The sequence below is a fragment of the Syngnathus leptorhynchus genome, chromosome 21, assembly GCF_054491065.1.
Source record: "Syngnathus leptorhynchus isolate UIUO chromosome 21, UIUO_Slep, whole genome shotgun sequence".
NCBI classification, from domain to species: Eukaryota; Metazoa; Chordata; class Actinopteri; order Syngnathiformes; family Syngnathidae; genus Syngnathus; species Syngnathus leptorhynchus.
Window position 1 is genome coordinate 7,059,563 of NC_141215.1, and position 13,929 is coordinate 7,073,491.

At 55.7% G+C, this 13,929-nt stretch overlaps 2 protein-coding genes and 1 long non-coding RNA gene across 7 annotated transcripts; 2 read left to right on the plus strand and 1 right to left on the minus strand.

The window, feature by feature from the left end:
* Positions 1–8: 8 nt before the first annotated feature.
* LOC147040497 (uncharacterized) lies at positions 9–5,185 on the plus strand. The gene is made up of 3 exons (XR_015063096.1): positions 9–3,423; positions 3,594–3,806; positions 4,186–5,185. It is a non-coding gene; the product is annotated as an uncharacterized LOC147040497 (long non-coding RNA).
* On the minus strand, positions 245–6,040 carry vezt (vezatin, adherens junctions transmembrane protein). 5 transcript variants are annotated; one of them, XM_085902040.1, is made up of 13 exons: positions 5,979–6,040; positions 4,914–5,002; positions 4,211–4,330; positions 3,728–3,823; positions 3,475–3,647; positions 3,122–3,403; positions 2,566–2,727; positions 2,325–2,472; positions 1,901–2,253; positions 1,639–1,832; positions 1,457–1,563; positions 1,173–1,383; positions 245–1,049 (listed from the first exon to the last, which is right to left on the minus strand). In XM_085902040.1, exons 2-13 carry the CDS (start codon positions 4,947–4,949, stop codon positions 574–576), a joined length of 2,358 nt encoding a protein of 785 aa, XP_085758166.1. In that variant the 5' UTR covers positions 4,950–5,002; positions 5,979–6,040; the 3' UTR covers positions 245–573. The 5 variants fall into 5 exon arrangements, with proteins under 5 accessions (XP_085758166.1, XP_085758167.1, XP_085758165.1 ...); XM_085902041.1 differs by lacking the exon at positions 5,979–6,040 and adding an exon at positions 5,947–5,965; XM_085902039.1 differs by lacking the exon at positions 5,979–6,040 and adding an exon at positions 5,651–5,884 and having other exon boundaries at positions 2,566–2,715.
* On the plus strand, positions 5,311–13,878 carry LOC147040499 (FYVE, RhoGEF and PH domain-containing protein 6-like). The gene is given in 21 exon segments (XM_085902036.1): positions 5,311–5,730; positions 6,668–8,327; positions 9,188–9,320; positions 9,382–9,449; positions 9,551–9,581; positions 10,010–10,161; positions 10,226–10,382; positions 10,460–10,547; positions 10,798–10,848; positions 10,932–10,990; positions 11,073–11,144; positions 11,224–11,292; positions 11,360–11,443; positions 11,500–11,579; positions 11,656–11,758; positions 11,829–11,972; positions 12,049–12,151; positions 12,224–12,318; positions 12,397–12,535; positions 12,538–12,745; positions 12,811–13,878. Coding segments are annotated over 21 exon segments (3,549 nt in total). The 5' UTR covers positions 5,311–5,720; the 3' UTR covers positions 12,854–13,878.
* The last annotated feature ends 51 nt before the right edge of the window (positions 13,879–13,929 follow it).

The following is a 13,929-nucleotide window of genomic DNA, read 5'->3' on the forward strand; positions in this document are numbered from 1 at the left end:
GCATTGCGGGAACTTTGGGTAAGCGCTTGCGTCGACGTGATGCGTTCACTGACCGTCGAGTCGGAATTGTGGCCAATAACGCGGTCAGCCACTAGACGGCAATGTCGTACTGTGCTGAATAGACAGCTCCGTAAAATTTGCACTTTTTATAGTGCGACGTCCTCGGTTGGTGATCCTACCATTTTGTCTCTGACCAAATTATATAACGGTATATTAATGTTGTGCAGTGACTTGTGAATAATGTGTTTATTAGTTTCATCATGTGTTTAACCCACCACAGCAACCAGCATTTTGAACAACAATCAGATACAGCAAATGCTTTTCTGGAACCATATTTTATTCATTTAGGAAAAAAGCACAAGACGGGGAAAGACCGTCCCACCAGTGATTGCGCCTCACTAGAGCGACTTTTTTTTTCAAGCAATTTGAGCAAGTTTCCACGCGCATTGGTGATGTCCCAAATAAAAGTGCAAGCTTCCCTCCCAAAATAAAGCCATGACGGTAAAATTAGCATCCCCCATATCCTCTTCCTCCGGCCCAAAAAAAGCCAAGCTTTACATCCCCACAAAGAAATCAGTGTTCCTCTTCCCCGTCGTCCCCGTCCTCTTCATCTCCAAATGTCTGCTCCTCCATCTTGCCCAGCGAGTGCGATCGCGCCGCTACCTGCGCGGCCACGGCCGAGCTGAAGCTGAGCGACTCGGAGCTGTGGATCTCCTTCAATCTGTCCATGATGGACAAGGCGGGTACTCTAGGCTTTAGGTGTCCATCCAATCCGTTCAGGTTCTCCTCGCCGTCGTACTGATGCAACTCGGACGCTCCGCCTCCTCGGGCGCACACCCACTGCCCTCGTGTGGCCTCCTCTTCCTCTGCCTCCAAACCGCAGCTGAACTCGGAGGGGTCAGGCCTCACCCGCTCGTCCTTTCCTCCCGGCTTTTCCTCTCCGTTTCCTGCCGCGGAATCCGATAGGCTGTCGCCTCTTTCTGCCGCCGCGGCGGCGGCGGCGGCCAACGGATGCGGCGGCGGGGCGTCGGAACAGCAAATGGAAGCAGCTGCCACGACAAGAAGCGAGCGCACAACTGACACCGACCGGCTTTTAAGAATCAATCACTCATTGCAATTTGGATTGCCAATTGAAAATGGCCACAAGGAATGAAGGAGGCGCAGATTGAGACCTTGGTCGCTGAAGAGCATCTGCTTCCTCTTCATCCTATCGCCGGCGAACGTGCGGAAGCCCAGCACCGCCTTGAGCTCGGACAGCACGCGGCGGGACTCCTCCCGCTCGCGCCGCTGGCGTTCCCGCTCCTCCGGCGTCAGCATGTCGCACCACGAGTCCTTGCCTCCTCCGCCGTCGGAATCCGAATCGGACACGTAGGCCTCCAATTCCTGTCACATTACGAGTCCTTATCAGTCCTGCCGAGTCGACTTGCTCGGTCGAGCCCCGGCCTCCCGCCCCTACCAGCTCTTCTGGAACCGGATCTCTGTCCAGGATTAAAGGATAGGACGGAGGAGGATCAGGCATCTGGGGCACGGGGGTCCCATCCTGTTCCGGACCCTCATCGTTACCTGCAAAAACAGCGCAGACACCTCTGATTCCAAGTTTCCCGACCGACGTGACTCCTTCCTTCCTTCCCTTCCTACCTGGACAGTCATTGGCCCGCCTCAACATGCGCTCCACTTGCCCGATGGTGTCGTCCCAGCACCCGGCGCTGGCCCGCATATGCGGCTGCAGCTGGTTGAGTCTGTGGCTCAGGTCCCGGTATCCCTCCAGAGTCAGCTCGCCGGGCTCCTTGGACACCATCATCTTCTCCAGGTCGTCCTCCATGATGATCATCCTGGAGAAGGCAGCCGTTGGTCGGGCTCAGTCGCCGGGTGCTGCAGGCTGCGTGCGCGTGCGTCTTACTCGCTCAGGAGGGCCTTGAGGTGCAGCTGCAGGCTTCGAATGGACGCGTGAAGGGTGTTGAGCTCCCGGCACTGCTCCCGGACACCGGCGCCGCGATCGCAACCCGACGTCCTGGCCTGCGTTTCAAAGTGGCGGTGGAAGTCGTAGCTTCGCCGCACCTCAGCCAGGCAGGCGGCCAGCGCGCGATGGAGCGGCTCGGTCACACCAGCGATGGAGCGGTGCAGCGCGGGGGGAGGCGCCGCCGCCGCCGCCGCATCTTCCTTCACTTCCTCCTCAAGTCGGCGGGGCGACATCAGGAGGGCTAATCGGCGGAAGCACTCTGAGCTCTGCCCGACCCACAGTTGGAACAACATCTGGCACAGGACAAAGTGTCATTTAGACCGCTGACAACTTCCAAGCACCCATACGGAGATGAGGACAAAACCTTGAGGGCGGGCAGGCTGTAGTCGTCGGTCAGCTCCTGAGCCTGCTCGTCGCCCAGGTGTTCCAGGCCCAGGCCCAAGCCCAGCTCCTTCAGAGGCACCGCCGACACGTAGTTGGTCACGTTGTCCACCTCGGAGCTCAGCGGGAACGTCGGGAGGCGTTAAGGGAAACACATGGAGGATTCTCTCATTGATTGTTTCCATTTGCCAGGAGGGTCAGGAAATTGACTTGCAAAAGGATATTCTTTGAGCATGTGACAGGTGGCCCTTCGCGAGGCTCGAAAGGCCGAGCGGAGGGCCCGGTAGAGCGCCTTGCGCAGTCCCATCAGCTGCTGGCCTCGGGGCGCCGAGCCTCCCGTTCCCGCCCTGCTAAAGGTGCCGGCCGCGCTCACCCTGTCGAGCAAACTTGACAAGTGAAATGTGATACGACTGTGGAGACGTCTCGAATTGGTAAAGAGCTCCGCGGAGACGCAGCATGCTGACAACCAATCACAACACGGGACACAATGGAGCACACCTTTGGCACGGGCTTTTTTTGGCTTAAAAGGCAAAAGCTGAAGTCAAACGTTTGTGTGAATGCTGAGCTAACACAAAGCGGACTCTCATTTAACGCAATGTGCCGACGACATTTTTGCACCGTGTGAAAGGGACTCGTGAATCATGCGGGGTGGGGGCCAACGCTAAAGCTAAGCTCACAGGTCGTATTTTATTGAAGCGAGCAGGTCTGGGCCCGGCATGCGGCGGCGATCAGACACAAAGGATGGGACAAGCAAGCAAGAAAGATAGCTAGCTAGCTTACAGGGTGAAGCCTCGCGAGATGACTTCTGTCTCCTGCACCAGCCGCAGAGCCTTGCGGGACACGCCCGTCAGCGCCTTGCTGTCGTGGACCAGCGCGCGCAGCTGCGAGGCCCGGGCGTGGACGGCCCGCCGGGCGCCGCACCGCCTCCACAGCGCCACCGCCGCCCGCAGCGCCGACCAGGCCAGCGCCACCAGGACCAAGGGGGCCGCCGTCAGCGTGCCCCCGGAGGCCGAGCACAGACCCAGCAGAACCGCCGCCAGGCCCACCAGACACGCCAAGTCCCTAAGTGGACACAAGTGGAGGTAAAGTGGCAGAGCACTTGAGAAGAAATGTCAAGCTTGTTATTTGCGCACCACCGTGACAGCGCGGCCAAGACGGCGAGTCGGGGCAGCGCGGCGGCGGGGTCGTGCGACGAGCGGAGCGTCAGCAAGCTGGGATCCAGCAGCTCGATCAGCTCCACGTCCTCCTGCAGCAACACGTCCTGATCCAGGATGCAGCGCACCGAGTACTCGCCCAGCACGGAGTCCTGCGGGTGAGCGAGCCGGGTTGGTCAAGGGAGACTGGCGAGCGAGGCGAACTGATGTCACTTCTTCAAGTTGGACCCACCAGCTGCTGCTGCTGCTCCAGTGTGTGAGAGGAGGCCGCCTTCTGAAGTGGGTTCCATCTCCACAAAGCTTCAGCCAAGGTCTGCATGACTCCCGCCTACACACATTCAAAAAGTCCTCAACACAATTCATGGTAAAAAGGTGCAGGCAGGCCTACAAGAAGAAAGTAGATTTTATTTTTTTCATAGTCATAATATTACAAGTGCAAAGTACTTATTTGGTGTCATTAGATGAAGAAAAAAAAGTTCATTTTCAAGTTTCGCATCACTCTCGCCTAAGTTAACATAATTACGTCTCGGCGGACATTTGAGCAAAAGCAAAAGTAGGGACGATCGGTCCAGCTCACTCCGGCTTTATCTGACATCCGGGAAGCGCCGCGCTGACCAAACACTTCCTGTCCTAAACAGCGCAGAGGAAGTGTGACACGTGGAAAGTTCCAGAAACACATTCCCGTTTCAGATCAGGACTCGTATGAAGAACTCACCCGGGCTTCCCGGGGAACATCCCAAGATCCCAGGTCGCCGTCTTCGTCCCTCACTGCCGCCGGACATGCTTCGAAGTCCGTGTGTCCTAAATCGTGCAGGTAGTGGAAAAGCGGCGAGTTCTGGAAAGCAAACGCTCAGGTCAGAGTGCTTTCCACCTTACCTGTTGCTGCATCAAAGCCACCTCCACTCCCGCCAAAAAAGTTCCAATCTATTCAGAGAACGCACCCGTGTCCGGATTGTGTCCTAACACTAGAAAATGGAGGTCACAATCCTCCTCCTCCTCCTCCATTTTTTGTTCCTGGAAGATGTCTGACCCCTTTGTTGTCAGCATCATTGCATTACAATACTTGTGGACACTTAACAGATGCATCATGGGAACATCTGTGTAATTACCAGCCTATAGCTCATTTTGTCGCAATCCAGATTGGAGTGCGTGTGTACGTGCGTGCGCGCGCGTTTATCTGTATTTTTAGAACCGACCCATCAGTTCTGTCTGTCTGGTCAGCCCCACCTACTGCAATGAATAATAGTCCCCAAACTTGCCCCCGTTTATCAGAAGCACAGTGAATATAAGACAGTAATGTTTCGAAATGTATTTGGCACTTTTGAAAATGAACGCATCCGTTTTTGTGTGTGTGTCTATTTGTGGCAGCATGACAAAGCAGAGGCTAACAAGTGAGACACGGGTAATACGAACCTCACCTCAAACACGACATCTTCGTCATACTCCTCCGTCATGGCGCTGCTCCATCGACGCGCGGCTCGCTTTGCATGTCGAACTTTGGATGCGACTGGACGGGAGGAGTCGGCCGAGAAAGAGAGGGGAACTTGGGAGTTTAGCCTGTTTGCTAAATAAAAGAACTACAATTCCCAGCCAAGCAACCCCCCCCCCCCCCCCTCGGGCTTCTTCCTCGCAAGAAACTACACTAGGAGCTGCTGACCTACAGCGCCGCATGTGGCCACATGAACATAGGTCCAACCGTTATAAAAGTCAAGCGAGAATCGTTTAACAAAAAGGCGGAAGTACAGTGAATAGGATTATTTCACAATAAGGTTCGTCGAACAAAAATGAGATGAACAAATCTAACGTCAATGGATGGAACTTAAATATGATTCGCATTACAGTTGTGAGTTATGCGACGGAGTTTTATTCAAGGCAATGCTCCAAAAACATTACGTCGTTTACAAACAATCGGATGTCATTGTGTATCAGCAATAGGAAGTAGTTTGTGCACCGGGCTTCAAGCTTTACAGAACCGACAAACTTTGCCGAAGCCGAAAAACTTTTGGGGAAAATGGAAAAAGCAACAAGGAGAACGTCGTTACCGGTGGATGTGCGCGCGAGATAAGGCTTAAGAGCGACGATTCCGCGGTTTCTTTTAGCTCCCCGCAGTGGATTACCAAGTGACAATGTTGTGGAGGCTGGAAAAAAACAAGACCTTGTCGCGCTTCCATTGAAAGTGAATTTACGTTCCTCATGGAGAAAACAGCAGCAACAAGTTGGGAGTCATGAGCACAGGTTTGTTTCTTGGGGTGGGGGGGAACTGCCAATTAGCAACATGTACTTTTAGGTCAAATGCAGCGTCGTGTAAAACGAAGTTCCCAAGTTACCATCCACTGATTTTTTTTTTTTTACACCACTTAATTACAGCTTTCCCGAAGAAGAAAAAAAAAAAAACGCCTCCACATAAGTAGTACAATAGAACACACTACACGTCTACAATGAGCCTCGTACAATCAAATTCGCTTTCCGTTTTAATGGCTCACTTGCAGCTGGAGATGGTCAAAATGTCTTTGTCTTTTCGACATCTGTTGTGCTGGTGATGCTACATCTCCAAATATTCAAGATGCGACGTGAACGTCCCTCCCTCCCTCGTAAAGCTTTGCTTCCTTCGCGTCATGTGCGATACTTTTTGTTTGTCGTTAGTCGCATTACCTGACGCTTCATTTTGACGAGTCTCCGTTCAGAAACGCTGCAAAATTTGATCTTCTCGCTCGTGGCTTGTCGTAAAGTATTTGTGAGGCTTTGCTCGTCACAATTGGAGGACTTGGGTCCAATTGAACAGCAGGACTCAAAAGATGCATGGCAGAACCTGAGGTCGTTCAAAACAGCTTTCTACCACATGCACAACTCAAAGCACATTGGGAAACATTCATTTGGTGTCGGTCGGGTCAGGATCAGCCATATTGCCAACGGTCATTTTTCCTTTGTGGTCATTGACCTTTTGGAAAGTTCACCGCAGGATGCAGTTGTAACGTAACTGCGTGGAATTCTGCCACAGGTTCCCCGATTCAGTGAGTCCCAGCTCTTCCATTCAAACGGTGACGCATGATGTATTTCACACCCGCGTTGAATCTCGCTTGTAACTCCATATTTAAGAAAGGCAGCATGTCCAATGTGTTCGCGCGTGCGTGCGTGCGTCTTTTGACTCCTGTCTTGTGTTGTGTACATGCAGGTGTGAAGAAGCCTCCATTAGCGCCCAAACCTAAACTTCCCGTCGTGGCCAAAGTCCCCCCCATCGCCCCCAAACCGGGCCCGCTCAGCACGTCCCCCGTTTCCTCCCAGCCTTCCCCCGCCACTCTCAAGAGGACAAAGCCGGCCCTCGCCCCGAAGCCCTGCGTCCCAAAATCCACAGGCCCTCTCCCCCCCGCCGCCTCGCCGCCTCCCAAAGCTCACCTTATCTTATCTCCTCCTGGGCAGGATCTTCTCGAGGACAGCCTCTCGCTACCCGACACCACAAATGGGATTTTATCCGAGCGTGAATCGGACTATGTCATTCCCACGTGCGCCTGCGGGCTGCGGGACCGCTGCCGGTGCCAACGTGTGGAGAACGGCGTGCACGGGCTCAGGAACGGGGATCTCGAAGGAACGCCGACCGCCGGACCGGAGGAATGTTTGTGCGAGGGGGTGAGCAAAAGACCTCACGTGGACAAAGAGGGGAACGGGACTGAAGCTGATGGAAACGCGAGGCCCGCGCCCATCGTCTGTGATGTTGCGGGCAGCATCCTTGCCTCCCGTCCACCTTCGGAGCGCAGCGGCCGCGACTCCTCGGTTCCCGCGCCCCCGAGTAAGCCCCTCCCTGTCCCGCATCCTCGCAGGCATAAGAAGCCCGCCCTGGTGAGGCAGGACGGCGTGGAAGGCGCGGCTCAGGAGGCGGACGACCTGAGAGAGGAGTCAGTCGGCGAGCCGGGCGCTCCGGTAGCGGGCGCCCCGGTGCCACCTCGCCGCCAGACCTCCCTTTCCCCTCGCCTCCGCAAAATGCAGCGGGCCTCTGCGAGACTCAACAAGGTCGCCTCCCATTCGCTCAGCCTGCTGTCCCAGCCTCACCCTGCGGGCGAGCGAGAGGGCGAGGAGCACGGCGGCGGCGAGGAGGAGGAAGACGGCTACGGCGATTTTAAGCGCTATCCCGTCACCCACAGCCTCCCCAAGCAGGTCAAACTGGGCTGCCCGCCGCCCCTGCTGCACGCCAAGAAGCCTCGCTCGGCTGAGGAGCGGCGACCGGCGAGGCCGCCGCCCCGGAAACCTCAGAGGCACAGCCTGCCCGCCCCGCCGCCGCCCTCCGTCTGCCCGCCGCCGCCGCCTCCTCACGGCCCCATGAGGGAGCTGCCCGCGCCCCCCCTGGAGAAGGCTTCCTGGCGCTTTGCCCGGCCGTGCGTGACCTTCTTCAGCCGCCAGATGCCCACCAGGAGCAGCGTGCCGCCCAAAAGTCGGGCGCCCGCTTTGGGGAGCAAGCAGCGGGCCAAGTCCTTCTCCGCCGCCGACCTGGCCACCCGCGTGGACCCCAACAAGCGGAGCCTTTCCTTCCGGAAGCTTCTGGAGCTGCGCGTGTCTGTCAAGATGCTGCCCAAGCTGCTGGCCAAGGGAGGCCACTCGCCGGACTCCGCCGATGGCGAGTTCAAGCGGGCGCAGCGGCCCAACAGCTGCATCGGCCAGGTCGGCATCGACGACGACGGGAGCGCCGAGTACGAGAACGTGCCTCTGTACGAGGAGATCCCGGAGTACATGAACCTGCCCTTCCACGCCGGCGGAGCGGGCTGGTCGCGGGACAGCGATGACTTGGACGTCTACGAGGAGCAGGATCCCTACCACGGCTTCCGCGAGGACCGCCGGCACAGGTGGGATTCAGTCCACGTGAGCTTTTCATTTCACATTGCAAGAATGACACAAAAAGTAGGAATTCCTCAGTGTGAATTTTGAGCCTGAGCTCCGAATCATCTGTACTGCTAAGCATATTCCGGCCCCTCCCCGGGTGGGCGGGCGGCGACAGGTGACATCGGCACGAGTCAGCGGCGTGTCAAACGTTGACGTGCTGCGGGTCGGCCTCGCGCTCTTCCTGTGGGTTATTTTCAGCCTGCCCGGCAGGAAATGTTTGAAAAAAACGCCACACGGCTCTCCACAAGTGGGAGAAGAAATGTGCGGCAACCAAAAGCCTGCCTGCCTCCTCCTCCTCCTACTCAGGCTGGCCTTCCTCGCTCTGTGTTTAACCTCCAGTCTTGACTTTTTTTTTCTTCTTTCCCCTCTCTCGCACTCTCTCGCGCTCTCTCGCGCTCTCTCTCTCACTCTCACTCTCTCTCTCACTCTCTCACTCTCTCACTTCTCTTTGACTCTCACTTCTCTTTGACTTGAAGAGAAAATGTGAGCTCTTCACATGCTTTGCACTACAGGAGAGCAGAGGAGCAACATGATTTCAAACCATGCACGAGACAAAGAAAAGGTTTTACTTCTCTGGGGAGGGACCGTGTCTGTTCCACATCTTTTGCTCTTCATTTCTTTGGGATGTTTTGTTGTGGTGTAAGGAACCAGGTTGACAGAACACGAAATGTGTGTTGGGCCAGGAGCAGAGCTGAGGGCTCCGACGGTTCAGCTTGAGCAGAAGCGCATGAAAACATCAGAGGCCGACACGTGTCCGTGCTTGCAGCCGCCTTGGCACGCACATTGCTCCTTTTTGACACCCGTGCTATTTTCCCACGCGCAGCCACCGGCAGAGGAGGGACGTCCACTCGGACGAGGAGGACGGCGACGAGGGGGCCCGCAGTTGGGATGATGAGGAGGAGGAGGACGACAGCTCGTCCTCCAGCAAGGAGCACGTGGACCCGGCGGACCGACAGGTGAGCGCCGCGCCCCGCCCCCTCGTCACCGCTGACCAGATGCCGGTCTCTTTTCTCGCAGCTGGAGGACGAGAGCAAGCGCAAGAAGGTGGCGCACATCGCCCAAGAGATCATGAGCTCTGAGAAAGTGTGAGTCCATCCGCTCGCTCGCTCGCTCGCTCACTCAATCGGTGCACAGAAACAAAAGGACGCAGGTCATTTGTGCTAAATGATTTTCTTTCCCGCCGCAGGTTTGTGGATGTCCTCAAGCTTCTTCACATCGTAAGTGTCACATGACCTCAAGTGCCATCCTGTGTTGCGTTCTGTCCAAGAAATCGGGTCAACTCGTATTCTTTTCCGCCCGCGCACGGAGGGACGGACGCGGCAGCTGCTTCCTCCTGCCACTGAGCTGACCTCTGTGCACGCACCCATGCAAGGCTTTGCGCATTCTTGCGGCCGGCCAGTCAGCCGACGTGCCACTCGAATGTTTTGGAAGGTCCCGCGGGTGTGCCTGCAAAGCAAAGATCAGATTACGTAATAAGATGGCGGCCGTTTGGAAGCCAGCCACGAGAGCTCGGAAATGCGGCCGAGCGCTCGCGCTGGTGTTTGAGTTGGCCAGAAGCGAAAACGTTTAGTCAGCGACCTCGCCGCTTTCTGCCGACTCCAGCGCGTGCATCCGTGTCGGACCCAGCCTGGGTTTTCTGCCTCAGGACTTTCGGGACGCCGTGGCCAAGGCCACGCGTCAGAACGGCAAGCCGGTGGTGGATGAGCGCGTCCTCAGCCAGGTCCTCTACTACCTGCCTCAGCTCTACCAGCTCAACAAGGACCTGCTGAGGGAGCTGGAGGAGAGAGTGGCGCACTGGTACGTGCTCGCCCACCCCCGACCGCCCGATCGGACTCGAGCCTTCACCGTCCCGGCTTTGCAGGAGCGAGCACCAGCGCCTGGCCGACATCTTTGTGCAGAAGGGGCCCTACCTGAAGATGTACTCCACGTACATCCGCCAGTTCGACAACAACGTGGCGCTTTTGGACGAGCAGTGCCGCAAAAACCCGGGCTTTGCCGCCGTGGTGCAAGACTTTGAGGTAACGTCGTCGTGGTGGTCTGGCATCGGGCCCGCCCATTGACGCAATCATTGGGACTTTAACTTGTTTGGCTGCAGACCAGCGCCAGATGTGCCAGCCTTGCCCTCAAGCACTACCTGCTCAAGCCTGTCCAGAGGATCCCCCAGTACCAGTTGCTGCTCACAGGTGGCTTCTCCTTTTCGCATTTGCAACATCCCAACGGCTCCATTGCGAGCGACATTTTGAAAATGGAAACTGCAAGCAAATGTCTGTTCTTATAACCCGCCGCTTTCATTTAGATCACTCGCAGAATAAGCTAGTCAGTCAATCAAAGCATGGACCGTCAGTCAGCAAGGTTCAGAAAACAAACCTAAAAAATGTCTTATGCTTCCCTCTAGCGGACAGTAACAAGAATGTCACTTCTGCCCTTTTCTAGATTATTTGAAGAATCTGCCTCGGGACTCTGAGGACTACAAGGACACAGAAGGTGAGCGAGCACGATGGAGGCGTCCAATGGCAAGGTGACCAATGCGTCTTAAAAAAAAAAAGCGCTTTTGTCCGTCCGCGCAGCCGCCCTGGGCATCGTCAAGGAAGTGGCCAACCACGCCAACGACATCATGAAACAAGGGGTGAGACGCCAGCCTACGCGCTCCGCCGGACTTTTCTAGTCTCCCTTCTCATCGCCGTGGCGTTTGCATTTCATTCTTCCAGGATAACTTCCAGAAGCTGATGCAGATCCAGTACAGTCTGAACGGCCACCAAGAGATCGTTCAGCCGGGCAGGGTAAGAGACCCCTCACGCTTGTTTCTCCGTCGGCAACGCCGCCACGCCAGTTGAGTCCCGACCCGACGGGTTCCCGCAGGTGTTCCTGAAGGAGGGAACGCTCATGAAGCTCTCCAGAAAGGTCATGCAGCCACGGATGTTCTTCTTGGTGAGTGCCCATTGGATTTGGCCGTCTTCCCGCCAGCCGTCTTGACCTAGCCGTCGTGTGCGTCCAGTTTAACGACGCGCTCATGTACACCACGCCCGTCCAGTCGGCCCAGTACAAACTCAACTGCGTGCTCTCCCTCGCCGGCATGAAGGTAAGACCACAAACGGTGGTGCCGCCGCTTGTGATTGTGAGCGGATGCGCCCTCAGGTCAGCAAGCCCAGCCAGGAGGCCTACCAGAACGAGCTGAACATCGAGAGCGTGGAGCGCTCCTTCATCCTGTCGGCGAGGTCGGTTAGCGACAGTTGGACCCTGGCTCGTGCCCGAGTCGCTTGCGTTTTTAGCGTGCCGCTTTTCTGCCTCCAGCTCGGCGACAGAGCGAGACGAGTGGCTGGAGGCCATCGCCAAAGCCATCCGCGACCACGCCAAGAAGAAGATCAGCTTCACGTCCAGTCGCAGCCAGGAGGAGGTGAGGCTCGCGGACGGGAGGGAGGGAGGGCATTTTTGAAGGTGCCCTCTGACCCTCCGTGATGGCGCAGGGCGACGACTGGCCGGACAGCGGCGCCCCCCTGGGCTCCAAGGCTCCCATCTGGATCCCCGACCTAAGGGCCACCATGTGCATGATCTGCACCTGCGAGTTCACCCTCACTTGGCGGCGCCATCACTGTCGCGCCTGCGGGAAGGTGCCCCGACCTCGCGGCCCCGACCTCGCGGCCGGCCTCGACCCCACGCCCGTCTCATCTCGTGTCGTTCCCACAGGTGGTGTGCCAAGCCTGCTCCACCAACAAGTATTACCTGGAGTACTTGAAGAACCAGCCGGCACGCGTGTGTGACCACTGTTTTGCCAAACTGCAGGAGAACAGTGAGTACATGTGTCTTAGTGTCTTTGGGTGGCGATGTCACTTTTTTTTTTTTTTTTTTTTTTTATTTCCAGACGATCGCCGCGCCTCGTCGTCGGCGTCTCCCATCAAATCCGGAGCGTTCTCCTTCACCAGGAAACAGAAAAAGATTCCGGCTGCGTTAAAAGAGGCGAGTCAGCGAGCGAGCGAACGAGCGAGAGGTGAGACGAGATAAGAAGCGTTGTGACCCGCCGGGCTCTCTTCCCAGGTGTCGGCCAACACGGAAAACTCCTCCATGAGCGGCTACTTGAGCAGGTCCAAAGGCAACAAGAAGCAGTGGAAGCGGCTGTGGTTTGTCATCAAGAACAAAGTCCTGTACACGTACGCCGCCAGCGAGGTAAGCGGCGGCGGCCCCGGCCAGCCGTCGTCTCTTCGCTTTCACATTGCGGTCATCCTCCTCTCCCTCAGGATGTGGCGGCGCTGGAGAGCCAGCCGCTGCTGGGCTTCTTCCTCCGGGAGGAAAAGAACGGGCCGGCGCAGAAGCTGCAGTTCAAGCTCTACCATAAAAATACGCTCTTCTACATCTTCAGAGCCGACGACATCCCCGCCGCACGGAGGTGGAACCGCGCCTGGCGCACAATCCGCGCCAACCTCCTCGTGACCCGCTGGTCTTTTCTTTCAGGTGGATTGAAGCCTTTCAAGAGGCCATGATCCTCGAGCAGTGATGAGCCAGCACGCGGCCAAGCGGGAAGGCCCAGTGGGAGATGGGACACCCATTGGCGCGGCGTTTCCAAACCCCCCAAAAAATGAATGGGAGCTTTTTCTTCTTTTCCGTCTGATGCTGCGGCCCAAATGCCAAAGAATGTGCGTGAAAGTGGACCATCGCCCAGCAGGAAAGCCCCGGTACGGATCTCAGTCAAAGAAAATGATGGGTGGTGGGAAATTCAAGCTGGTCAAGTAAGAGGAAGTTGCAGATTTTGAGTTGCAAGAAGAGATATTCTTCTATTTGAATAGAACGGCGGGGTCCTGGACAAAACTGGAAGTATATCATGAAAACTATTACTCTCCAAAATGTCCATCGCGGACTGGGAATTGATCGGTGAGTAATATTTTGTATCGAATAGAGCAACGTTGACATTTTTGTACAGCAGCCTAGAGCTGATATTTATCATGCATGGAGAAGCAGGCCAGAAAGTTTGGGAAATGGAGGCCTGCTGTATCTTAAATCCCCAGAAGGACTTTTTTAGGTCAGGCCAGGCCCTGCTGAGTTTTTCTTTGAATTAGGAGAGGGCTATGCGCTTGCACAAGACCTTCCCCCCAAATGAAAACAATTGTTTTGTACTGTCCATTTTTGTACCAGCAAAACATTCAAAGACACCATTGTTCTAGTATTTTCTGCCCTAACCTGCCTCCATGGCCTCCTCCAAGTTTGGATGACCCGCACAAGTTTTTTCTGTCCACTTTCTGCTTCAAGTTGTCATTGTTGGAAGCATGTGTTTGCTTGTGATTGATTGTACATTATCAGTGACTATTTTTTTAGTAACACTTGTGTGGAGGTAGAGTCTCCTACAGAACAATCCTAATAAACTGTCAGGCAACAGTTTTTAATAATAAATCTCGGTCTACTTTTGGCTTGATGTGTTTTAACGTCACAAGTTCACAGAAAGATTTAGTTGCTGTGTTTGGAACAGTCAGGAGACTTTTCTACTATCAACTATGGTTCCTTTCTCAATTAGTCTGGACGTTATTTTGTGATACAACGTGTGGACGTGGAGTCTCCTACCAAACAGCAATTTGTAAT